Source organism: Schistocerca serialis, chromosome 10, assembly GCF_023864345.2.
Source record: "Schistocerca serialis cubense isolate TAMUIC-IGC-003099 chromosome 10, iqSchSeri2.2, whole genome shotgun sequence".
NCBI lineage: Eukaryota > Metazoa > Arthropoda > Insecta > Orthoptera > Acrididae > Schistocerca > Schistocerca serialis.
Window position 1 is genome coordinate 148,011,406 of NC_064647.1, and position 27,534 is coordinate 148,038,939.

At 38.9% G+C, this 27,534-nt stretch overlaps 1 protein-coding gene across 1 annotated transcript in view; it reads left to right on the forward strand.

Annotated features, from left to right (window-relative positions):
* LOC126424835 (serine/arginine repetitive matrix protein 2-like) overlaps nucleotides 1-27,534 on the forward strand; it is a 382,172-nt gene that overhangs the window by 333,403 nt on the left and 21,235 nt on the right. Inside the window, exons 36-41 of the mRNA XM_050087642.1 lie at nucleotides 2,772-2,954; nucleotides 3,035-3,199; nucleotides 3,290-3,382; nucleotides 7,532-7,603; nucleotides 22,273-22,392; nucleotides 22,653-22,790. Coding sequence (XP_049943599.1) covers nucleotides 2,772-2,954; nucleotides 3,035-3,199; nucleotides 3,290-3,382; nucleotides 7,532-7,603; nucleotides 22,273-22,392; nucleotides 22,653-22,790 — 771 coding nt within the window. The remainder of the gene's footprint in view (nucleotides 1-2,771; nucleotides 2,955-3,034; nucleotides 3,200-3,289; nucleotides 3,383-7,531; nucleotides 7,604-22,272; nucleotides 22,393-22,652; nucleotides 22,791-27,534) is intronic.

Below are 27,534 nucleotides of genomic sequence, written 5' to 3' on the forward strand. Positions count from 1 at the left end.
AAGGTGGGGACAGTAAGGGAATGACCTACTGTCGACAGCCAGTACTCACAGCTTCCTTCAGTGACTGTACATTTTCTGCTAATTGAAAATGATCATTTGGTGCTTTGCAGTGATCAAATAATTTTCTACTGAGTTGTGCCAGCAAAAAAGCTATCACCCTATCTTGCAAAATAAACCTGAAAGTGTTTTTTAAAGACACAATATGAATGCCTGCATGGCATGAGAGACTCCTTCCTGTGTAGATTGTGGCTGAAATATTTAAGTTCCAATAATTAACAGCCACATCATATTGTTAATTTCTTTACTTAAAAAATATTAAAATCTCAAAATCGTTGAGTCCAAAAAAAGGTAGTTAATCTATATGGATCTTATTAAATTTTCATATCATTAGTATTTTTACTGGTGTTACTCATTCCAAATTGTAAAAAGAAGAAATAAACTAAATGAAAGTGTTTTGTATGTCAGATCATATGTTTTGTCTTTCAGATTACATGTTCTGTCTTATTTGAACACAGTTATCTTAATTCCCTGCTAGTCATGAATCCTGGTAATACCAACGTGGGTGGTTATAATTAAAGTGCAGTTACTCACAGAGGCCCAGTATGGGCTGTATTTATCATATGGCAGTGCAGATTGGTAGATATTCTAATGTATTAATGTGGAACTGATTTATGCTGGAAAAACGTTAGTTACTGTTTTAGCAGTCAGATGCAAAACTGGCACTGTGAATGCAAGATAGACATATAGAAATTTTTCCACGTGTAACGTATTAGGAATGGTATGTTGGAAGAGGAGGTCAAGCAAGTGAGAAAGGCATAATGTAGATTTCATTATTAACTGTCGGAGATGTCAAGGAAATACTGTACAGTACTGGATGCATTAACATGTTAGTGTATCTACCAAGTCTTGCTGCATACGATATTTATGGGCTACACTGGACCTCCATGAGTAGCTGCACTTCAGTTATAACACAGTACTACCACAGGGGGTTGGGGGGGGGGGTACTTTATGATCACCAAAAAAAAGTTAAATACAAATGTTGTTGATTGTTTCTCACTTTTATAATGACAAACTTTTTAAAGATATGCTGATGTTTAAGTAGGGTCCAGAATTGAAAATAGGCCTAATGAATATTACACTTGTGAAAAGCTGCATCTACTACTACTACTACTACTACTACTACTGCTGCTGAATTTTTTAAAATTTGTATGACAAAATTTAAAACAATTATTGAATCTAGTAGCAGAATTATAAACAATAAATATTTTTTACAAAATTTTAAAATGAATGACATTACTGTTGTTGTTGTTGTTGTTGTTGTTGCGGTCTTCAGTCCAGACACTGGTTTGATGCCACTCTCCATGCTACTCTATCCTGTGCAAGCTTCTTCATCTCCCAGTATTTACTGCAACCTACATCCTTCTGAATCTGCTTAGTGTATTCATCTCTTGGTCTCCCTCTACAATTTTTCTTGCATGCTTCCCTCCAGTACAGAATTTGTGGTCCCTTGATGCCTCAGAATGTGTCCTACCGACCGATCCTTTCTTCTAGTCAAGTTGTGCCACAAACTCCTCTTCTCCCCAATTCTATTCAATACCTCCTCATTAGTTATGTGATCTACCCATCTATTCTTCAGCATTCTTCCGTGGCACCTCATTTCGAAAGCTTCTATCCTCTGCTTGTTTAAACTGTTTATGGTCCATGTTTCACTTCTATACATGGCTACACTCCAGACAAATACTTTCAGAAAAGACTTCCTAACATACAAATCCACGATGTAAACAAATTTCTCGTCTTGAAAAACACTTTTTTTTGCCATTGACAGCCTACATTTTACATCCTCTGTACTTCAACCATCATCAGTTATTTTGCTCCCCAAATAGCAAAACTCATCTACTGCTTTAAGTGTCTCATTTCCTAATATAATTCCCTTAGCATCACCTGATTTAATTCAACTACATTCCTTTATCCACATTTTGTTTTTGTTGATGTTCATCTTATATCCTCCTTCAAGACACTGTCTATTCTGTTCAGATGCTCTTCCAGGCCCTTTGCTGTCTCTGACAGAATTACAATGTCGTCGGCAAACCTCAAAGTTTTTATTCCTTCTCCATAGCTTTTAATTCCTGCTCCAAATTGTTCTTTAAAGCAAACAAGGCTACAACCCTGTCACACTCCTTTCTCAACCACAGCTTCCCTTTCATGCCCCTCGACTCTTATAACTGCCATCTGATTTCTGTACAAATTGTAAATAGCCTTTCACTCCCTGTATTTGACCCCTGCCACCTGACATTACTAGATTATAATATTTACAAATGGTGGGCACAACGTTGCACACACACACACACACACACACACACACACACACACACACACTCTTCACCTTTTGAAAGTTTGATGCATATTATTTCTTACCATCTGCCAAAGTTTAATGAGAGACAAGCTATAATAAAAAAGAAATACTTATTACTGGTAAGTGATTGCTTAATACAACTGCAATGGGTGTGGATGGTTCAAGGGTTTGCTTGCTTTCATAATCGAACCATTTCAAGGTGTGGACGAATACAAAGCACATTGTAAATATAAATAGTAAGTACAGAAAGCCATACTTGCTTTTCCACGGTATGTTTGATGGACAGCTTGTATTGTTAGGCAGATGGCTTCTTACTGTGTATGTTCTTGCTTTGCTATAAGGTTTTTATAAATTATTTTGTATATAATGTTCTAAAAAGGTTCATGTGTTGAATTTTATTACATTTTGTGTTTTGTAGGGTAGTGTAAACAGTGCAAAACACAACGGACTGCTAGATTCAGTCAGTAAAGACCCAGAAGTACCATTGCGAGGACACAGTTCTCAGCTAGTCACTCCATCTATATCAGCTGCTAGAATGGCTACTGTTTTCTGCCACCGGACAGATGGTGTGCAGGAAATAGAAGACTGTTTGTCTCAAGAGGTAAGGGGCTCTCTAAGATTGAGATTTCTGTGTCTTTCCTGGTTCACCAATCAACTGTACATAAATGTTTCACTTTGCAGAATGACATAAATAGTATGAATGAAAAAGAGTCAGTCAGGAGAAATCTGAAGACTCCAACAGAATTGCATGTTAGGAGGCTGTCGTCACTGTCTCCTATGGAGACCTGCTACGGCCCTCCTTCTTCACCGGGCGAGCAAAGCAGTGAATGTTCTATGGAGAGGCGGGTAAGTAGCACCCCTCCCCCACATTACCTGCTTAATTTGTTGCCGGTGTATCTTGTGTAATTATCTACAAATTAGATGTCTCTTTCTCAGCATTCTGTAAGCAGTATGGAGAAGTCCATGTTATTACATTTATTTGACGAAATACGGACAATGCCACAATTGGAGAAGGGTATCGAGAGAGATGTAAGTACTTTTTAAAGTATATAATGTGGTAAGTGGAACACATTTCATCTCACAATTATATAAAATGAGATTTAAAGGTTTCTTAACATAAATTGGTATTAGTAAGTAAGTCGTGGTTGGAATACAAGCAGCGGTTGGAGAAAAATTGGTATTAGTAAGAAAATCGTGGTTGGAATATGAGCAGTGGGTGGAGGAAACAGTAGTTACTTTCTGTATACAAGGTTCGCCTGGAAAGTAATGTGACTAAATGTACAAAAACTAGTTTATCGATCTGAATGGTACAGTGCATAAAAGTTCTTCAAAATAGGTCCCCTGTGCCTCAGTATATTTCTGCCAATGATATTTCTGAGCATCATAGTATGTGTTCCAGAAGGCCAGGGTTGAAATATATTTAAGGGCACATGTAACATTATCTCAAAACTACGTCTCGTCGTCAAGCTGAAGGCATGGTGGAGGGGAGGGGGGGGGATGACTGCCGGTACAATTCGGGACTATTGGAGGCAGAGAGGGCAACATTACAACTTGGTTTTTTGATAGGACAATCCCTCAACTAAAGGCAGTGTGGCTGATCATTGTCTCACTGGTACTTCCGGGAACAAGCAATATGTGGTCTGATGTCCCACCTTCCCTTCCCCCAACCCTCACAACCCTCCTTTCCACCAGCCTTTGACTTTTGTACATAAAAGGCAGCATTGGTGGTCTGTCTGGCAAGTACAAACTCAGGGTGTACAGTACCACTATCATCACAAAAGACAGTCAGCACTGCCTTCACTTTGGATGCCCCCATGTGTGCCTTCTTAGGGTGTAGTGACTGTGGGGTGTGCCACACGGAGTTCTCTCTCTCTCTCTCTCTCTCTCTCTCTCTCTCTCTCTCTCTCTTACCTCAGGGTAATAATTGAAAATCCACAACTCTTCCCCTGTTATAACATTGTTGAAAATAGTAGCATCATTTCTATACAATTCCAGAAGTTCTCAAATAAGCACTCAGTTAGACTTAAGGTTGCCACTCAAAACTATTGGGGTCAGTTTTGCACATACGTCTATTATAATCTCAAGGACCATAGTTTTGGGTGTATCCCAAGTCTGAATTTAGAAGCAATGTGCGCACGCGCGCGCCCATGTGTGTGTGTGTGTGTGTGTGTGTGTGTGTGTGTGTGTGTGTGTATCTTTTTCCCCCATAGTGTTCAATAACTCCAAATGCATTGATTTGTCTTTACTCCTTATTAGCGTGGTAGTGATGGTAGTTTTCAGTTCAAAAATTACTTCGATGAACTCTCCATGATACTCCATCCTGTGCAGGCATCATCACCTCTGCGTAAGTACTTACATTCCCTGGAACTTGCGTACTTTAATTAACCTTTGATGATTTCTGAGTCTTCTGACTGGTTTGATGCAACCCGCCACGAATTTCTCTCCTGTGCCGACCTCTCCATCCCAGAGTAGCAGTTGCAACCTACGTCCTCAGTTACTTGCTGGATATGTGTTCCAATCTCTGTCTTCCTCTACAGTATTACCCTATACAGCTCCCTCTATTACCATGGAAGTAATTCCCTGCTGTATTAACAGATGTCCTATCAACCTGTTCCTTCTCCTTGTCTGTTTTCTTTTGATGTCCTCCTTGCTCCATCCATCACTGGTTATTTTGCTGCCTAGGTAAGTATATTTCCTTAACTTCATCTACTTCGTGACCGTCAATCCTGATGTTAAGTTTCCCAATATTCTCATTTCTGCTGCTTCTCATTACTTAAGTCTTTTTTCTATTTACTCTCAATCCATATCCTGTTTTCATTAGACTGTTCAATCCATCCCTCAGATCATGTAATACTTCTTTAGTTTCATTCAGGATAGCAATGTCATCAGCAAATCATTGTTATGTCCATTATAATTATGTAGGCTGTTATGCCGTGGTCGGTTGATGAATTTTGTCTCAATTCCCAACGTTTCGTCGCCGACTGCGGGAGACATCTTCAAGGGGGTCCGTAGGTCGATGGAAGGTCCAACACACCCACTGGCTCGCTACTGTAGCGTACACTCCCACAGACTGCACTACAGCACCTTTCCCTGCTCCTATCCAGCTATGTGTGTCTCTCCTCTCCTCACACGTTCTGTATCCCCACTACCCACCACAGCTGAGATTGGTACTCATCTGAGCTAGCCTCAGGGCCCGGAAGTGTGTGTGATTTGTGCGTGTACAGGTGTGTATGTGTGTGTGCTTTTTAACATGCAATGGACAACTCTGTCTGTTAGCTTATCCAATAGTTTACTTTCAAATCTACCTGTCTGCTTCTAAACATTTCTTCTACGTGGTGACTGGCAATCAGTCCCCATTCGTATTGTTATACCATGTCAGGCACGGTGTGTTGATTCTGCACTGGGGACGGCTGCAACATTTATCAATCAGAGGTGTGGTGCTGTGGCTCTCAAAAACGTTTACAGGCTATATCTGCTTTCTGTTTCATAATATACTACTAAACAGCACTAAAAATCCAAGATAAGGTCTATAGATAGCATGTTTACCCACCAAGGACACATTTTGTGGCACTTAAGCACTCCAAATTGTAATAAAATGACATGTTTTTGATAGGTCTTTTATTTGGCACATTACTTAAACTGCTTATTTTTGCAATACATGAGTTTAAATGTGGAAACCGCCAAAAGTGGTATGTTAACTACACTTCGTGCTTAATGTTTTTCATTTTTTTTCAGTTCTCAAATTCTGACACACAAACTTTTTCACCTATGTTCAGTCTGTGGTGTTTAAGAGTTCTTTCAACAAACCGGCAATGTTTGTGTGACGTCACGAGTCCTGTGCGTGATTGGCTGTCAGGAGCAAACTGAGCAGCGGCCTTGTCGATTTAAGTGTTCGAGACAGTAACTTGCCGTATTTGATGATTTTCAAATTAATGCTTATGTATTACGAAGATATGCAGTTTAAGTGATAGACCACATTAAAGATCTCAGGTGGTGGGTGCCACTCTCATGGCACCCTTTCTGTTTCCAGCATCAAAGTGATACACACACGTTTTGTCACCTGTAACAACCTGTGACAGTAAGGTCTCCCCAGACATAGCAAGGTGGTGCAGAGGTTAGCACACTGGACTCTTCTTTCGGGAAGACAACGATTCAAACCCGTGTTCGGCCATCCTGATTGAGGTTTTCCTTGATTTGCCTAGATTGCTTCAGACAAATGCCAGGATGGTTCCTTTAAAAGGGCACAGCCATTTCCTTCCCCATTCTTCCCTAATCCTAATCCATCTCTCACCACCTTATTGTCATTGGGACGTTAAACGCTAATCTCCTCCACCTCCTCCGAGATCTCTCCGGTGGCCTCGAACTGCTTCAGAATTTTAGATGAAATGGCGTTTCTTTGAACATTATGGTCTGTTCTGTGCATCTGTGAAGCCCACCTGTAACACACTTTTGAATATCCGAGTCACTGCACGTGCACTCCAAATGCTCAACAGTGCCTGTAGCATCAATTGTCAAATTTTGATGCACCATCAAGAATAAAGCCTTCTTAGTGTTTTGATGTGTTTGTGATGTGACATCCAGAATGATTGCAGAACTGTGGTTTTTTTTTTTTTTTTTTTTTTTTTTTTTTTTTTTTTTTTTTTTTTTTTTTTTTTTTTTTTCCCCCAGATGCTTTAACTGTCTTTACCTATTGCCCAGCTGTGCTCCTAGTAACTGCATAGGTATGAAACACTGGATGTTCACCACAGTATATTTTTCTGCAACCGTTGCTTGTGTTTTCAGTGTATTGCGTAGAGCCATTTTGATGGTTCACTATGGTTGCAGCTTCTGTCAAAATTATTTGCAACTTCGCATGTGTCCAGAAGAAACTTCAAACACCTAAAGATTTTTTCATATCTATTAATTGCATTAAAAATATAAAAAAATAACAATAAATTTAAAAAATTTATTGAATGACCTTCGTATATTGTGAAGCAGATCCACCTCGGAGCTGTGCCCTTTTGTAGTATTATTCTTCACCTCTGATTGCTCTGAAGATAAGAGCTTAGGTCTGTAGTGGCCTGCCTGTGGTATTACATTTGTTAGGCTGATCTATTGACCACCATTGTACAGTGAACTGTGTTTTGAATAAAGTTTAAGCATTTAATTGGAATTTTATTGTAAAAATTTCTGTCATAGGAGGAAGAAGATTCGGTATCTGCTGGAAACGTCTCAATCTGCGTCGATGGCTCTCAATCATCTGGCGAGTCGGTAAGTTAACTCAGTTTACGTAATGCCTGCGGGGAGCAATGGATTTCTCTATTGAGAACGCCTGCTGTTTGGCAGGTGTGTGGTATGTTAAACTAGTGAAACACGGAAATGACATCGGCTAAAACTAGACCTTAGAAAAACTAAACCTTAGTTGTAATTAGTGTACAGGGATTTGTTAAAAGGATGACCTACTTGTATTTTGAGAGATAAGGCTTAAGTACATTTCTGAAAGTGGGATATGTCGTATATGGCAGCTGGTTCATATGAAAGGAATGTCAAGAAAGTGTTAAAATTACATGGAGCTAGAATGGCTGGTCAATACTTCATCTTCACAATATGAAATTCCTAGTGCTGTCAGTTGAAACACAAAATGGCCTCCCCAGTTTTGCTTTCCTTTGCTGTACAATCCTGGTTGTTTACTAATGTGAAATGTGGCTTCACAGTTTTTAAATGACCACAAACTTCGGTTTCAGTTCCTGCAGTTTTCAGTTACAGTAGGCATGTAGTCAACACTGTCGTTTTCGTATTCCTCATTCACTCAAAATATAGTACTTTCGACTCAGTTAACCATTCAAAATACATTTCTCATTATTGTTCATTACATATGATTATCACCAAGCAACAGCCAACTCCCTTTCCTTCAGATACAAACTTGAACTGTTTCCATTCCCCACCCCCCTCCCCAACACAACCCCAGTTCTGGAATGCTGTAGTCCTGGGAAGTTTGATACCCACTCCACGACATGCCCTCCCGATATACATGACAAGTGTGGAAGTCGTGCATCATCCTTAGGTGCCCCCAGAACATGCACTAAAAATGAGAAAATAAATGCTTGACAGAATTAATCTGATAATTTATTTCCTTCAATAATTTTGAGTTGGCTTTACTATTTGTGTGTCAGGTCCTCATTCACTATCATTAGGTAGCAAGGAGTCATAAGAGATGTGCAGCATCAACATTGTGGGTGGAATGGATCACTACGACATTCGTAGTCTCAATAGGTGGGTGTCCTTCATCGTGTGGTCTGAGCCCAGTCCCTCGCGCCTTTCAGACAGATCCCTCTTCCCTATCAGGAGAATGAACATGTGTGTGTTCCAAATGCAAGGAGTAGTATTTTCTACCCTAAGTGTCCCTATTTGCAGTAATGCAATGGATTTGGGTACTTGTTTTAACTCTTAGCAATACAAACACGTTTTCAGTAACATATACTACCTGTGATCAGTTGGGGGGGGGGGGGGTTGTTGCTACTTTATGCATGAAAAAAGTTAATTGCTATCGCTTTTTTTTTTTTTTTCTCTTGACAACACACAAGATACTGATCTCTTAAGTAGGATCCACAACCAGAAAATATGTTTAGCACTGTCTTCAAAAACACATTCTGTATTTATACGTATTTAATCTTATCATCTTGACTAATGTCTATTTGAATTAGTAGCAAAAACCTCTACAGAACACTAGAAGAAAACCTTAGTACAATTGAAAAATATCACAAATATTTGAATTAAAATTAAAATAGTTTACCAAACAGTTTCTGAGAAAAATTATTCATCACTTTCTTCAGAATGTACTTCACTCTTGGAATATAATAAAGTTTTCTTGTTGTGTTTACCACATCTTTATCTTGTACAATTGTTGCAGATTGTTGTTTTGTTCACTCTGTTGTGCTTTCCTGCTTTTGACTGGCTTTCAATAGTACACAAATGACTTCTACTTTCAACTCCATGAGCTTCTTTTGCACTGAAGTTCTGTTTGATTTTCCCCCCAAGAATACGTTCCTCATTGTAGAGATAATTATTGTTGTGCACACAGAGTAATTTGATGTCTAGATATCTTATATTACCACAGGCATATTATTTATTGAATAAAACATTTGTTGTAAAAAGTCACCTCTACTTCTAAGATGTGGAGATTTTATGACCACAACAGTTACACTTAAATTTCAGGCTGAAGTTGTGTGGGAGGAAATGTGGATTGAATATGGTATGGAACAAAAAGTATTGGTACTTTCTTGCGCGCGTGTCATACTTGTAAGAGAATTGAAACGAAAGTATCAAGACACTGCTGGTATCAATACATACCTTTACTAAAATGATTAAAGTAGATGCCTTCTATCAGCTTCAATCTCTCTGTCTTTGTTTTTAAAGTTCATACGGGGTGAATCACCTAAAACTTGCTCTGCAAATATTGCGGAAACGGAAAGTGCTTTTGATGTGAGGTTTTCACAGAATGGCTCGGTAGTCAGGGGCTCGTATTGTTAGTCAGTCAATGGATTTTAATAATTCTTAGAAAGCGTTTTTTCCGCAAACTTACATTTTTTTGAATGGAACAATGCCTATTGACATTAACAAACTAAAAGTAAACTTAAATGTCAGTGGTGTTTGTTGCAGGATTCTAGTGAGAACTGTTTATGAGATATCATATTTTGAAAAGTTACTACGCCGACACTTGAACAATACATGTGGTAGCACACACAAGTGCATACACTATAGTGGTGGGCAGGAAATCGCATATCTGTTAGAAATCACATTGATTGAGAAGTCACAGATATCACAATAACAACTTTACAAAATCTAACTGCGATTTCAGTCACAGTTAGCAGTCGCAAGTAGCATTTCATATTCAATGCCGTGAGTCATCTGTTGGCCGAATTCCGTACTGCTTTCTGTGATTTCAGTGACAAATCGCAGCTAGAAGTCGCAAGTAGCAACTAAAAAGCGCAGTTAACAGTGCTACCTGTTGGCCAAAGTTCGTACTACGCTCATCTCTGCGACACGCTATCGAGTCTAACTGCGATTTCCGTGACAAGTCGCAACTAAGAGTTGCAAGTAGCAACTAAAAAGCGCTGTTAGCAGTGCCATCTGTTGAGCAAAGTTCGTACTACGCTCATCTCTGCGATACGCTATCGAGTGTAACTGCGATTTCCGTGACAAGTCGCAACTAAGAGTCGCAAGTAGCAACTAAAAAGTGCAGTTAGCAGTGCCATCTGTTGAGCAAAGTTCATACTATGCTATTCGCTACCGAGTCAAACTGCGATTTCTGTGACAAATCGCAACTAAGAGTCGCAAGTAGCAACTGAAAAGCGCAGTTAACATTCTTTTCCTAGTGCCATCTGTTGACCGACGTACGTACTTCGTTACAAGAGCCTTGTGCCTCACGAGATCGACGTGCTGTGTGTGACTGTGTGCATAATACTGAATATGAAGGGCTTATTTCAATAGTGGTACAAGTCCACTTTTGTTCATTTTGAGATACAGAGTCGTAAAGTTAAATGAGTGCTGAAAAATCTGCATTTGAGATACCAGAAATATTCAAGCATATGGCTTCTTGCTAGAGATGAACCTTTATTTATGTTTGTTTGGATCATTAATTTCAGAAGCATTATAGACAAAAAAGTGGAGGTAATGGACTTGTACCACTATTGAAATAAGCCCTTCATATTATATGACGACATGCACATTCAGCATCAGTTATGGTTGGTGAAACACAGCTGTGACTCTGAATGTATTATATTAATAAGAAGCAACATTGCCTTTATCTCCTGAAAATACCAAGTAACGTAACAAATGTGTTTGATTCTGTTCCCAATATGACAGTTTTGGTTAATACTCCACATGCCTACAGGACTTTGCAATGTTAACACAGCAGAACTCAGACACCTGTATAAGTGTAGTGAAATAAAAACAGTATTATTGTGTCATATGAATGCCTCACTTTTGTTCCGACACAGTTCAGGACTCGGGAGAAAAGTTTTACACCTGGTGTTCTACATGGAAACTTCACACACAAGAACTTTTTGCCGACACTACTACCACCTACATAAGTAAGCTTTTCCTGTGTTACTTTCAAGTAATTCACTTAAGCTATTCCTGATTTAACTGTAGGATCTGTACTTCCCACTTTTGTATCAACAACCTCAAAATGCATATTGTAGACTTTGGGATATGTTACAGGTCAGTGTCACACCAAGATTGTGGAGAAAGAGGGGGGGGGGGGGGGGGCGACATGTCACTCTCTAACAAGTGTTTACCAATAAATATGTGGCGGAAAATTACGGGTATAGGACGGCTTAACATGTGGAAAATGAGATTTTCATTATTCGCTCACTATATTTAACATTTATTATTCCTTTAAAATCGCACAACAACTTCAATAAAACACAGTTTAATCACTCATCTGCACACTTATTTCGCAATAATGTCACTTTTAAACTGCAAATCCTCTAAGAGCTCTCTTGAATCTTCACGAGTCTCTCCCAACAGCCTTGATGTGGATAGATACGTACAGCAACCAGAACTGTGTCTGCAAAATCACAAGAATTATTAAACAATTTTTGCTGTCACTAATTACAAGCAATATAATTGACAGAGTAGATTGCTAATATTTGCTGTAATGAAAGCCACTCAATGGGGTATATTTCACATTTGCAAGAACGATCTCACTTAAGTAATTAAGTCCATCGAAACACTTAGAAACTAACCTCTCGTCTGACGAAAACGGTCTAAAGACGCAGTGGCAATTTCTCCAGACCTGACAATGATATTTTGGGTTATCACTTTACTGAGTGACTGAAATGTAGTTCGGGTACCTGAGAACATAACAATATGTTAGAATTCATTTTCTAAACACGAACTATTACTGTACTGTATGGCTACTTACATATTAATTACACTATTAATATTTTCACAGTTGTTTGTTTAATACAAGATAAAAGCCAACGGAAGAACAAACGTAAAACATACTTACCAATGACAGGTTTGTTGAGATGCAATATTCTGTGTGGACAGATGTAGCTTTTTCATATGGTGGTAAGTCGCAGAAATCGCAGGAGTCACAGAAATCGCAGAAGTAGCAGAAATCGCGGAAGTAGCAGAAATCGCAGAAATAGCAGTGGCGGAGGGATACGCGACTTAGGTTCCTTAACTGCGACTCTTAACTGCGACAAATCACAGTTAAGAATAACAGATACTGAAAAGTAGCATTCACAGAAATCACTGATATCGGAAAATCGCAGTTTAGCCCAACACTAATACACTAGTTACGTTCATTCTGACCAGTAATGAGACAGTTGACCATTACTGGTTACATTCAAAATGATCACCGCTTCCTGTCTGGTTTGGAACAATTGCTGCACACATGCTAGCATTTCAGAGGAGATGCCTGAGCAGGCTGCAGTAATACATCATTGGATATCATTGAATGTAGGTGGTACACGCTTTTAGACAGTGTCTTTCTACTTTCTCCACAGAAAAAGTCTGCAGGTGCCAAATCGGGGGAACAGGCTGGCCAATGTACAAGTCCTATGTGCCCAATCCAACAATTTGGAAACTATTTGTGAAGACAAGCTGTAGTACTTTGTGCACTATGGCTGATCAGCCATCATATAGGTACCACCGGTGTGTCCTAGTCTGCAGAGGAACATCTTCTAGCATTTGTGGAAGATGGTCTATTAGGAGGCTGCGATATTTGTGCATGTTCAGTGTTCTATCTATGAAAAATGGACCTATGCACCGATGGTTCACTATCCCACACCACATGTTTACACTCCACAGATGCTGACATTCCACCTGACGAAGCCAACGTGGACTGTCAACAGATCAATAGTGCATGTTTTGGCAGTTCACCTGGCCATGATTGGTAAATTCAGCTTCATCGTTGAACAAGATATGTGATACATTTGGAGTATCCTGTTTTAATGCCCATGTATAGTAGTTTCCATGCAGCTGTTGATGGAGAGAGATTTGATGGGGATGGAACCTATGCCAATGGAGAATGTGTAGAACACTTGCCTGACTGATGCAACTTCCTCATATGATTGCAGAGGAGCATGGGAGCTAACATGCAGATCAACTGCAACAGCAGCAAGAACAGTAATTTATCCTTCTTCTGTTGTCACTTGTTTTCTTCATTATATTCCCTAGGTGTTACATTACCTCTTTCGAACTGTTTAAAGAGATTGAAAAATAATTGCCGAGGTGGTTGAGATCTATTGGGATACCTTGCCGCATAAGTGGTACAAGAACCAACTGCATTCTTCCTACACTCTCCATAAACCACACGGATATTGGCTATTTCTGCATTGGTAAATTCCTCTTCCTGACGACCTGCTGCGTGGACTGTTATACACTGACTGACGATCAGGTTGCAGTGCACTCGAGGAACACACAAGCACACTATAAGCAAGCAGAACAACATAGTAGCTAGCAACTACGCAGGTTGAACAGTGCAAATAAGTATCGCTATGGAAACTTTTCAAAATACAATATCTCATAAACGACTTGCACTAGAATCCTGCAACAAACAATATTGACATTGTAATTTACCATACTTTTAATCTGTTAATGTCAATAGATATTGTTCCATTTAAAAAAGTGTATCTTTGTGGAAAAAAAATACATTTTACTTATTACAGTCTGTTGACTGGCTAACAATAAGAGCCCCTGACTACTAATCCACTCTGTTAAAATCAACACATCAATAGCACTTTCCATTTCTGCAATATTTGTGGTGCAAGTTTTAGATGATTCACCTTGTATACAGTAGAGAGAGATAATCGATTTTCACAACTTTTTTAAGAATAGTGTAAGCATTAAATTGAGCAATGTCTTTATTTTCATTACAGGTTATAATTTAAAAAAAAATTGAACCTTGGAATTATGGATGGAACAGATAATCAGGAAAATGATTGATTGATACCCAAAAGTTTTTAAAGTAAATTCTTCTGGCCATCACTATCATGACACATTGCGTTGCTTAGATATGATTTCCTCGGACAGCTTTCTATTATCATAATTTTTGAAGCTTTATGGTCACAAAGTAAAGTCTTTGATTTATGCACTACTTCCACCTGTGTTGTCATATATTTATAGCAACAAATAATTAACACTCTATTCACACTCTGATTAAGTAAATAATTTTACCTTGATGTAGTTGTGAGGCATTACCTTATACCCATATTCGTGCATGTAGTATTCCTGAAGACTTCAAATTTTGAAACACATTTTGCACCTCACTCCATTATTGTCCAGTTTATCAAAATACTGCCGAGTTTCACTTTTGGTAGGTACCATTCTGTCTGCTGATTCGTAATCCTTGCACTTGAACTGGTTTAAGCACAATACATAATCAGCACTTATTCAGTTGTCGGCCTGTAGTGCTGGCGTGTTCAGTTGAGGAAAATGTAACTGACCCGTACTTCCAAAATTTTGGGTAAATAATAGCACTTTGATAAATCGTTACTAGAATAATTTGAAAAGATACACTATGTGATCAAAAGTATCCAGACACCCCCAAAAACATACGTTTTTCATATTAGGTGCACTGTGTTGCCACCTACTGACAGGTACTCCATATCAGCGACCTCAGTAGTCATTAGACATAGTGAGACAGCAGAGTGGGGTGCTCCGCAGAACTCACGGACTTCGAACGTGGTCAGATAATTGAGTGTCACTTGTGTCGTACATCTGCATACAAGATTTCCACACTCCTAAACATCCCTAGGTCCACTGTTTCCGATGTGATAATGAAGTGGAGGCGAAATGTACAGCACAAAAGCATACAGGCCGACCTCATCTGTTGACTGACGAAGACCGCCGACAGTTGAAGAGGGTCGTAATGTGTAACAGGCAGACATCTATCCAGACCATCACACAGGAATTCTAAACTGTATCAGGATCCACTGACAAAACTTGGATTTCTTGGTCGACCTGCTGCTCATAAGCCACACATCACACCAGTAAATACCAAACAAGGCCTCACTTGGTTTAAGGAGCATACACATTGGACGACTGAAAAGTTGAAAAATATTGTGTGGAGACAGGGTCACAGTATACAATGTGACGATCCGATGGCAGGGTGTGGGTATGGCGAATGCCCAGTGAACGTCATCTGCCAGTGTGCCAACAGTAAAATTCGGAGCCGGTGGTGTTATAGTGTGGTTGTGTTTTTCATAGAGAGGGCTTGCACCCCTTGTTGTTTTGTGTGGCACTATCACAGCACAGGCCTACATTGATGTTTTAAGCACCTTCTTGCTTCCCACTGTTGAAGAACAATTCGGGGATGGCGATTGCATCTTTCAACACGATAGAGTACCTGTTCATAATGCACATCCCTGTAATGGACTGGCCTGCACAGCTTCCTGACCTGAATCCTATAGAACACCTTTGGAATGTTTTGGAATGGCGACTTTGTGCTAGGCCTCATTGACCGACATCGATACTTTTCCTCAGTGCAGCTCTTTGTGAAGAATCTGACGATTCATCCTTGTGCTCACAAAATTAGTCCTGGATGATGCGAACTGTGTGAACTTTGCCCCTATCATCTTGGAATACAGTGTCACCATTGGGGAACAAGCTTTATACTGTGAGGCATTTTAGTGTGGACATTTGCATTGCTGACAAGTGGTTTTGGAATTCCAACTCAGCCTGTGATTCCCTGCTTCTGTAGCTCCCTTTGTGTCGTTTTGTTGCTGACAGTGTGTGCAGTGCAACATTCATTTCTGCAGTAACTTTTGTAGCTGCCCCCCCCTCTTACTTTTCGTCACAATCCTCTTCTGTGACCGTGACTGTGACCGTGACTGACACACGCTTCCGTCCTTGTCGTGGCTTAGCAGATGATGTTTTTCCACTTTTCCTGTATGCGATATAAATCTTCGATACCGTACCTCTCGAAACACCAAACAGTTTGGCTACCTCAGTTAAGGCTGGGTAGATACGCTATGGGACAACTGGGAAATCTGGAAAAAACCTTGGAATTTTTTAAAATTCCAAGAATTTTTCATTATTTTAGTTTTCATTTTGGTAATTTTGACTGGTAAGAACTGATACACTAACAGAGAATATTACTTTAGCCCACTACTGCACAATAATATTGCAGCAATAAAACATATATGAGAGAATAACTCCGAAGTAAAACTTTAGTGGCAAAGAAAATGTACCATTTACAGCAACAAAAGACAATATACACAAAAGCTTCTGCCAACAACAAAATGTGTCAAAGGCATTAGGACAAAAACTATGCGATATTTTGTAACAACAGACTGTTTTCGATGAGCATGGTGTCACAACTGTTTAGATTTTTAACAGGTTGTGGGAAAATATTGCAAATTGTGGTTTGAGAACTGCTAATTTTAGAATAAATTTCGTTTTATGCAAGACTAGTTATGTTACGCTTGAGAATGTCCAGTGGATTTCTTAAATTGAGGAGCATTTGAGTTTCATGCAAAACTAAACACTTCGGAGGACTAGCAACATGGAAAAATTTCAGGATCAGAAAACCAGCTATTTATGACAGTATTTTAAATTGTACTGACACATTTTTAGAGCGCAGGAAAAGATCATGCTGCGTCCACAGTTCTGAATTGTTTAGGAGAGTAATTTTAAAGTTTGAAACTGAATTTCAAGTGCACTAATGGATAAAATTAAAGAACTCCTAAGTCATCTGGGAGCACTTTTTATATACATTAAATTTAATATAAATAGGTACCTTTTGTATTTAAATTGTAGTTTTATTGGCATAACATTTAAAGTCATGCCATTCGTTACAAGGAAAAAGTGATACTTGTATATAGTGCAGTAGAAGATAGCAAGTAAAATTGTATTTTTTGCTAAACATTATGAGTCAGTATATATTTTAATGAAAATCAATGTTTGAAACAAGAAAGCTTCTTCTTATTAAACAATTAGTGTTTTCTGTTTGAACTTTAGGTGATAAAGTGGTAATAAAAAAAATATCATATCACTTTGTCGCAAAGTGCACTTCACATCCTACTGTAAAAGGCTTGTGTAAGTCACTCTAGCTTGTTGTTGGAGCATTCCTTCAAAATGTGGAGGTCCTGATAGTTTTTTTGTATTGCCAGAGGACCTGTTTAGACAAGTTATTATTATTTTATAATAATAATAATAATAATTATTATTATTATTATTATTATTAGCATTATATAAAATTATTCTAAAATAATAATTTATTAGGTTTTTATATTTTACCATCTGTAAGCAGGAGATTGGTATTTTCCAGACCGCTGCTCTTTACATTATTATGAATCTGTTGAATGATGTGGCGATTCCCCCCCTATTGCTTTCGTATAGTTTATAAATTGAGTGCAAAGTTGATGATTTTTCTTTTATTTTTTAAACAAAAGCTATTTTTGACCCACTTTTACAAAAAAGTGTCTTCTACAAACTCTATTAAAGAGTTTTCATAAGAAAGGCCATGTTCTGAACTACCTAAAAACTGTATTTGCGTTTGAAATGTGAGCATATAAGACCCTAAAAAGCATCAACAAGTTGCAGGTGCATTGAAAATGTCCCAATTCGGCTGGTACTCAAATTAAATGTGAAATCTGTTATTATGTTCTACAATTGTTTGGTACTGTCTGGGGAAGAATATATCAAAAGTCTCGATGACTAGGAAGTGAAGTAAATACCGAATAACTCTAAAAACTCCAAGAAAGGGGTGTTTTTGTCATAATTCATTGTGACATATTTCATCTGGTTTTTCTGCTATAGCTACAGAATGAAACTGGTTATTAACTTCACAATTTAACTGTGCATTACCAAAGCAGTGGACATTGTTGTAATAAAATTGTTGCATAACATCTGCAGCATACATTTTGGAAAATTTTGGTCAAGTTCACAGCAGTCTTCCTGACGTGTTTTTGAATTGATCCATGTTGTAGAGAATTATTGTGTCTTTTTGTTGTGTAATGCTAGTGATGTGCTACTTTAATTCTGGTTTATGGTATAGCGTACTTCGTGTTAGCTTAGTTTGCGGTTGATATGGGACATCAGTGTACACATGAAAAACCATATAAATGTGTTTCTATGGTCCGTGGTGGCTTAACCATTGCTGGTTCCTTTTAAAGTTAGGAAACGAGCATCTCCATCACCATAGGTGCCACATCCAGTAGCTGTGCAACCACAGCCTAAAGTGAGTTTCTTCACCATAGGTTCCCAACCCTGATAAGGGCTTCTTTACACAGGATCCCAAACCGATCATACATTTCTATAAGTGCCAGAGGCCAAAACTAGGAGAGGTTTCTTTTAGGATCCTAAACTCACATTTGCTTCAAGCTACTTGCATTTTTTATGAGTTTCATTAATTTGCTGTAGAATGTCACAAAGAAAACTATACTGTTGACCAGATGTCACTTATGCGATTGTTTCGGAATTAATTTTGATAAGGTATAACCCAAAAAATTGCACTTTTCAAACATGATTACCTCAGATTATTAGAGCCACAAAAAAGATAAAACTTTTCTTTTTATTGGATTCCTTATTTCATTACGTTTTTTATAGAAAGAGTTTTTTTGTAGAGCTGAATGTTGTAGACAACTTCAAAAACAACAAGTAAGTCTACTTACTTGTATTTTTTCTGACTTTAGCTCATTTCCTAGTAGTCAGGACTTTTGATATTATTTCCGCAGAGTGTGATAAACAAATGTAGAACATAGTGAAAATGCCAGATTTGAGTACCATTGGAATATGGACCCTTTCTCGTTCTTTTTTTAGGGTCTTATATGTTTGCATTGCAAAACCAAATAGAGTTTTTTTAGGAGTTTTAGAACATGGCCTTTCTAATGAAAATGGTTTAAAAGGATTTGCAGAACACACTTTTTTGTAAGAGTATACCAAAAATAGACATTTTTGGCATATTTAGAAAAATCCTGAACTTTGTCTCCAGTTTGTAAACTATAGGAAAGTAGTAAGAGAATGAAATTTTATATTTGAAGACCTTGTGTTGATACATTATTATGTTTATAATTTACAGTTTTATAAAAAAAAAAAAAAAAAATATTTCCAGAGATATTATGTCTCAAAGTTGATGAAAACTCATGGCTGCACTGTTGATGGCTGCAGTATGGGGTCAAACAAATGACTATATCTGAGCAAGTACATTTGGAACATGTGCAAAACTTCACACAAAATTTCAGCAAAATCCTTGATGACCATACGGGAACTTTTTCCAAAAATAGACCACTTAGCATGGAATAGCCCCTGGGAAAAAGTTTATTTTCACCTGGTAAAAAGTGTAGTTTCAACGGTGAAATTCAACTAAAATCCAGGAATTTTTTAAATTCGTGTCTGCATATACATACTGGGATGGGTTCACCCACATTCAAATTCACTTAGCTCTGACATAATGCACTCTGCAACTACACAGAACACTGTTCTGACTAGGACTGACACTCAGACAGGTGCCATTGTGGTCAAATAGAACAGATAAACGTGCAGACTTGGCTAGAATCTGCATTTGTGTTCAAGCATGCATTTCTTGCAGTGTTTCCACATTTGTGTCCAACTCCTATAGGAGTAAATGCATCAGTTGAAAAGTATCAAGGAAAAAGGTATTGGAATTGAGATGAAAAGTATGTAAATTTTCTGTTTGTACATCCGAGAGACTACTTCTGGTGTGTTCACTTCACGAATCCCCTGTTCTGCCACATCAGCAGCAGTGCAAAGCCCTGCGGACAGAGTGACTCCAGATACTCCTGGAGGCTTGTAAAACACTCGAGTGACTCAATTCCAGCTTGTGAGGCTCCTGCGTGTTCTGCAAATTGCAGAAGATTCTGAGAAGAGAATAGTCTGTGTGTTGTTGTAAGCATGAATTTATCCTGTGAACCACAGATGAACGGCAATTGGCAGAGTCCATATTCGTAGATTTCTGGATAACGTTTACAGTGCCAATGTTAAAGAAGGTCTAAGCATCTGGATAAATAAGTGGCTTGACAACTTTTTAAGTAATTGAATCCAGTATGATGTCCCTGACAGTTAGTGTTTGACGGAGACAAAGATACCATTAAGAGTGCGCCAGGAAAGTGTCTTGGGACTGCTCTGGTTACATAAACAATCTGACGGATAGGATACATAAAAGTCATCATTAAGGTCTATAGGAGGATGGAGGATGACATTTACAGAACTTCAGCTCGGTGTGATGAATGGAAGCTTTCTCTAAATGCAGAAAATGTAAATTAATGAAGAAGAGTAGGAAAACCAGTCATATTCAAAAACAGTGGTATGTTTCCAGAATGAGATTTTCACTCTGTAGCAGAGTGTGCACTGATATGAAACTTCCTGGCAGATTAAAACTGTGTGCCGGACCGAGACTCGAACTCGGGACCTTTGCCTTTAACGGGCAAGTGCTCTACCATGTGAACTATCCAAGCATGACTCGTGACCCGTCCTCACAGCTTCAATTCTGCCAGTACCTCATCTCCTAACTTCCAAACTTCACAGAAACTCTTCTGCGAAGGTTCACAGGCAAAGGTCCCAAGTTCGAGTCTCGGTCCGGCACACAGTTTTAATCTGCCTGGAAGTTTCACAGTGGTATGTTGGTTGACACAGTCACGTAGATTAATTATCTAGGCATAACATGGCAAAGCAACATGAAGCGGAGTGAGCACATTGGGTCGGTTGTTGGGAAGGTGAATGGTGTACTTCAATTTATTGTGAGAATTCTAGGGAAGTGTAACTGATTTGTAAAGAGGACTACATCCAGAATGTGACACATTCTTGAATACTGCTCCAAAGTGTTTGAGATTCCCACTAGATCAGATTAAAGGAAGACATTGAAGTGATTCAGAGGTGCTCCTAGATTTGTTACCAGTAGGTTCGATCAGTGTGAGAGTGCAATGGAAATGCCTCTTGAACTTGACTGGGAATCCCTGGACAGAAGATAATATTCTTTTTGTGTAATACTATTGGAAGAATTTAGAGAACTGGCATTGGCAACAGACCTATTGCCATCAATGTACACCTCATGTAAGGACTATGTAAATGAGAAATCAGAGCCTGTACAGAGGCATGTAGATAGTAAGTAATGCTAGAGCCAAATAACACTGTGTGTGTATTTTGGGGAAGGGGGTTTCGTGGTTTGTTCGTGCTGGAAAACAAACGTGCATCAAAGTAAGTCAAACCGAATATAAGTAGCAACATGACACTATCAATATCTCACAGGGTGCTTGGGTTTTAGGCATAAAGTACACCATCAGCCCAAAGTGTTTCGAGATTGGATTAATAAAAGTAGAGAAACATTATGATGGTTTTAATGCTTCAGATATTCTGCGTAGTCTCTGCCACTCGAGTATGATGCACGGAATGTTCGTGCAACCCTGTAAAACTGTCAGAAAAGTCTTCCTTTGGGATGTTGTGTGATTGGTTTATGTTGATAACACTATATCTTGTTATTCATGGTCTCTCAATCCACCCTCCCTCTCCAGAAAAGAACTGTTGGCATTTTATATTTCAGTCAAGTCAACTGCAGGTGTCCGCACATTGTTGTTTATGTTCAGGAGTCAAAGTATGTGGGAAAAACCTCGCACACTCATTTTCGTACATCGATTGTTTACAGTTAGTAGTTGAAGCTGCCACTGTAGTTACTGCACTAATGTCCCTTACATGACAGGAATAAAGTCACACGCAGAAGTTCTTGGACAGACAGTTTATATATAAAAGCACTGCTTATGGCTAGGTCAGCTGTCCAAAATATGAAATGAAAACTGTACTGGACATCTGAAAACATATCATCAATTATTATTTTCCCACTTTATCATCTTTGGTGTTATTTTAACTTCTGCTTGTCAAAAGAATTGCTAAGATGTAAATTTTCTGCAGCTACTAAAGTGGGCTATGTTGAACAAGGAATTGTGATAATTAATGCAATTTTAACTTTGCAGGATGATTTGGATGCCGAATGCAGGGACACTGATGCAGAGGTGGTGGCTGAAGGATTTGGCTTGCAGATAACTCGTGGTGATTTAGCTACTTTATCTGGGACGAACTGGCTGAATGATAAAGTAATGTTCCTTAATTAAATTTGTATATATGTTCATCACAATGTTAGTATTATTTTTAATCACATTTGTCATTTAATATTTGTGCCATTTTCATAATTTAAAAACTTGTTAGTGCCCATTGGTTTTTTTTGGTTCGTCCAATGCCATTAAGAGTTGCTATTGTATGTATTGACAATTCTAATTACCACTTACATAGATAGATATGTTGTTGTTTGATCAGTATGTTAACTGACTTGTTACAACTATTCCCTCTCTTTCAGATCGTGAATTTCTACTTGAAACTTTTAACGGAAAGAGGGAGACAGAATAGGGAACCAGAAGTGTATGCGTATGACACATTTTTCTTCCCAAAACTGATTAAATGTGGCTATGAAAGTGTCAAGAAATGGACTAGAGTGGTAAGATTTTGTTTGAACATTTATTATGCTCTTGAAATGTTGACTTTATGAAATTCTCAGTTGATGTATGAGGAATGAACATGAGCACTGTATGTATAATTTCATTGGTCCTTCTAATATACTGCAATAATAGTCCCTTTTCAGCCAACATGCAAATGTATGTGCTTCACTTTCATTTTCACTGAGAATCATAAACTTTATTAATTAAATGTTCAGTATTAATTGTGTAGACCAGGGCTTCCCAACCTTTTCAGCTGGCGGACCCCTTCTTCAGTCGAAAATCCATGGCAGACCCCTAGTCAGTCAAGAGCACAGTAACTTCAAATTTCAGAGCGAAACCCATGGGAACTGAAAGCTTCTTAATGCAAGTGCCATGTTCCCAATGACCCCCCCCCCCCACGGCCCCCCCCCCCCCCCCCACCCCGCACCCCCTCCCGAAGTATCAGTAGTCTTTGGTTTAGAGATGAATCAAAACAACTTGAAATTAACGATCCAATTTGAATTCCCACTCTATCCAGACCCTTACTAGTGGATTTACTCCCTTTGTTCAACACACTATAGCCTGATTAAAATTACTTGCTAACTGACATCTCACACGTTGAAGCTGCCTTCCTCCAAGAGCAATCAACGTCACGTCCAAACTGTTCGCTGTTGACAAGCTGCCACTTGTGGTCTGTTCACTTCCACTGTTTGGCTACTGTTGTGCAAGGAGCATGCATATTTCGTAATGTGTGAGTGTGTGTGGTTTTTCGTGAAATACGAAGAAAAATGTTCAAATGTATGTCTATGGCACTTAACTACAGAGGCCATCAGTCCCTAGCCTTACACACTATTAACCTAAGTTTAACTTCTGCTAAGGACAAAACACACACACACACACACACACACACACACACACACACACACACACACACACACACACACACACGCCCGAGGGAGGACTCGAACCTCCGGCGGGAGCAGCCGCGCAATTGACGACGACATGGCGCCTAAGACTCTGCGGCCATTCCGCACGGCTGTGAAGAAAAGAAGCAGACCCATGATTCGGGATACAAACACATCACGAACGAAAAGAGTCCAATGACTTTAAAGGACTATTATGACATCTGTTGTGCAATGTGTGGGAATACAGTCACCCAGTTTACATGCGTTTTCAAAACGGGATTTCATAAGCCGATGTTCCAGTTCCACTTTTGGTTGGTCAGATAAACACTTCAAAATCGATTCTGGAAATCTGTTTTTATAAAGCCGTTTTCCAGTTCCACTATCGATTTTCTTACTCATGTAAACAGCTCGAAAAGTCTAGTTATTTTTACGTCTTTGCGTATCCACTGAACGGCAGCTGTCAGTCCATAGCCGGCAGCTAGCAGGCGGCGTTGCAACAGTATACTGTCAGTTGGTAGCTGGCAACTGACAGGCGGGTGGCAACAGTTTAGCCACAGCTGACAACTTCAACTACTACTTGGACACTATATCGTGACAGTGAGTCTCGACTGTAAACAAATTAGGAAACAAACAAACAGACTCTCTTATTTTTATATAAGAAGACAAAGCATTTCACAGAACATAAGACTTTTTTTCTCAAAGGAAACAATTCTGCCAGAGGAGGTTTACCTTTTACGAGGTGGCACGTGAAAGGTCCTCATTTGTTTATGCTCGCAGCCAGTTGGCACAATATAGTGTCAGAATAATAGCAAGTAATCGTAACTGAAGTATAGGCAGGCCATATTTGTAACTGAGAGGATGGAATATATTGTAAAGAAAAGAAATTAGCTTTAGAGATCATTTTAATTTTCGTAACAAAAATATCAATGCCAACAGAATTCAATTAATAATTATTTTATAAATGATAGAAGACAGAAACAAAGTTCCTACAGAGTCATATTTCAGGTACGTTCACTGAGCATCTACAAAGAAAAATGCTTTCTTCTTTACTATAGATGACTCTGTAGGAATAATAATGGAATCCTAATGTGATGGTTGAGGGTGCTTCTGCTGACACAATTTTGGAAAGTTGGGTTCAATTCTTGACAAATGGAGACGGATGTCTGGTTCCACATCTAGACAGCTTCGGTACTTACTTTTGTGGGCAGCACAGATCGAGAATCCAGATTCACACATGTACGTTGAGGCAAACGGAAGAAGTACACTTTTCACCTCTTCAACAAGGGGGTAGTATTTCTTGTTATCCAAACGGATCCAAAAAGTGTGAGTAACCGTCAATGTCAAAACTTGATTTCAAGGTAGGGTCTGTGGCAATTTCTATCAACAACTCATATTCGTTTGATGATAGAATGTTCAGCTTTTGGATACAGTGAATAGGTTGACCACCCATTCATATTTCTGCATCTTCTCATCTTCAGCTGCTGGGAAATAATGCTCCAACAATGACATCAAGCTTCGGAGATATTCCAAGATTTGATGAAACAAATTCTTTCCAAGCGTCAATGTTTTGTTTTTCAAAAACTCCTTGAGAAGAGGAAAACACTTGACATCCCCTTCCTCGACATTCTCTGCCCAAAAAATGATTTTCCTCTTGAATGCTCGAACTTTGTCGATAGCAGTGACCTGTGTTTCACTTTTCCCTTGGAGTGAAATATTCATTTAGGTCATTTTGGAGAAAATATCTGACAAATAGGCAAGTATACACTGCCAGTTTTCGTCATTAATAAGGTCTGCTAATTTGGTAATATGCTCCAAAAGGAAAGCTAAGACTTCCAATCTTAATTCGTACAACCGAGAGAGTGCATTCCCACGTGAGAACCACCTCACTTCTGTGTGGAGAAGTAGAGAACGATGAAGGCTTCCCATATCTTCGCACAGTAATGTGAAAAGTGTTGACTTCAACGGCCTTGATTTTATGTAGTTAATGATTTGAATAGATTCGTCTAAAACTTTCTTGAACGAAACAGGCATTCGTTTCGTAGCTAAAGCATATCTGTGGAGAGCACAATGACTGCTGCTGCAACTCTTGGCGTTTCTTTTATTTTCGTTATTCCTCTGACCGTAGGACCTGTCATAGCTTTTGCACCATCTGTGCACACATCTATGAAATCAGACCATGAAACTTTGTTAGTCCTTAAAAAATCATCCAGTAGACGGAATATTTCAGCACCTGTTGCGTTGGCCGGTAGTGGTCTGCACAATAAGAGGTCCTCCTCAAAACATCCAGAATATTCATAATGGACAGAAGCCAATAAAATCACTAATCCTGCAACATCAGCGGATTCATCTATCTGCAGAGAAAATGAATTGTGTTGTATGCAAGAAACAAGAGTGTCTTTCACATCATTTGACATGTCAACAATACGTCTCTTGACAGCATTGTTTGATAATGGCACCGAAGATACAAGCTTTACTGCCTTTTCATCTAGCATGCAAGAAACAATATCATTAACACACAGCTTTATTAGATTTTCTGCAATGGTATGGGCTTTGCCTGTTTTTGCCACTCGATAACTAACCAAGAAAGAAGCTTTTAATGAATTTTCATTAAATGTTTTTGCTTGAGTTTTCATGCAATTCTGAGAAACAGCTAGTTCAGGACTCTTCTTTTTGAAAAAAAAAATCGATGTCTTTAGCCTGGAAATCCGGGTGAGTATCTTCAAAATGACGGCGCAATTTAACTTGAACCATTGAACTGTTCGGAAGGACTCGCGCACAAATTACACCCTGAGCTTTACCCTCCTTTGTCTCCATAAAGCTCATTTCTAAATAGCTTTCGTTTTATTTACGCTTCTTGGTTATTCCACTTCCACAGGATATTGCAACCAATGGAGTATTTGCAGCGTTTTCACATAATAAATCCGGCTGTGGAGCTTCTTGTGATTGTTCTTCCTTTGGTTGTGCTCCCTCCTCCTTCATTTCAACTGGAAACTTCCCTTGTTGTGAAGGCGATGGAGAAACTGCACCCTTCTTCAATAATCCTGACTTCAGCCACCAATCCATGTTAGAAGTAATAAAATGGTCAAAAATCGACTTATGAAATAGGTAGTGCACTGACAAAGCAAGTTTAACATTTAATGATGCCCAGGGCCGCATACGTGCCAGCGAGCGCTGTGATTGGTCGACAAAGCTCGCTCCACGCATGCGTAAAAGGTTTCAGCGCATCTAGCGCTGCGAGCCGGCGCACAAACGACCCCCGTATTGTTGCGAAACAGTCGATCAGAGAAGCCGCATTCGCCGGCACTAAATGAGTAAGTGTTCTCACTTAGGAACCGTGAAGGCTGCTTGGGAATACGACCTGAAGTAAAAGTAGACATGTTTATCACACGAAAAAAATAGTGACGGATTTGATTTTCACATTTTTATTCAATAATTTTACTCATTATTTTACACGATTTGGTGAAAGGGGGCCGCGGACCCCCTAGAAAGAGCTGGCGGACCCCTAAGGGGTCTGCGGACCACACGTTTGGAAGCCCTGGTGTAGACAATGATTACAACAGCATTTTGCAATTATGAGAGGTTTTATTGGTTACTACTTTCTTCCTTTTTCATTTCACCTGACTTTGGAGTACATTAGGTCAACCACTTTGTAAGTTTTTAATATTTATTGCTTTTCTTTTAGCCAAGGGGAGGGGCAGGGGTTGGTCTTTGGGATTCATTCTTAGGACATGTCCATGAAATCCATCTTCTTTTTCTTTTCGTCATTGTGTTTGAGGGATTTTGGGTTATCTGGTAAAAGGCTTCATTTTGAATGTGGATTAGGTTGTTGTTATGGTGCTTGAGGGGCTAGGATTTTTCT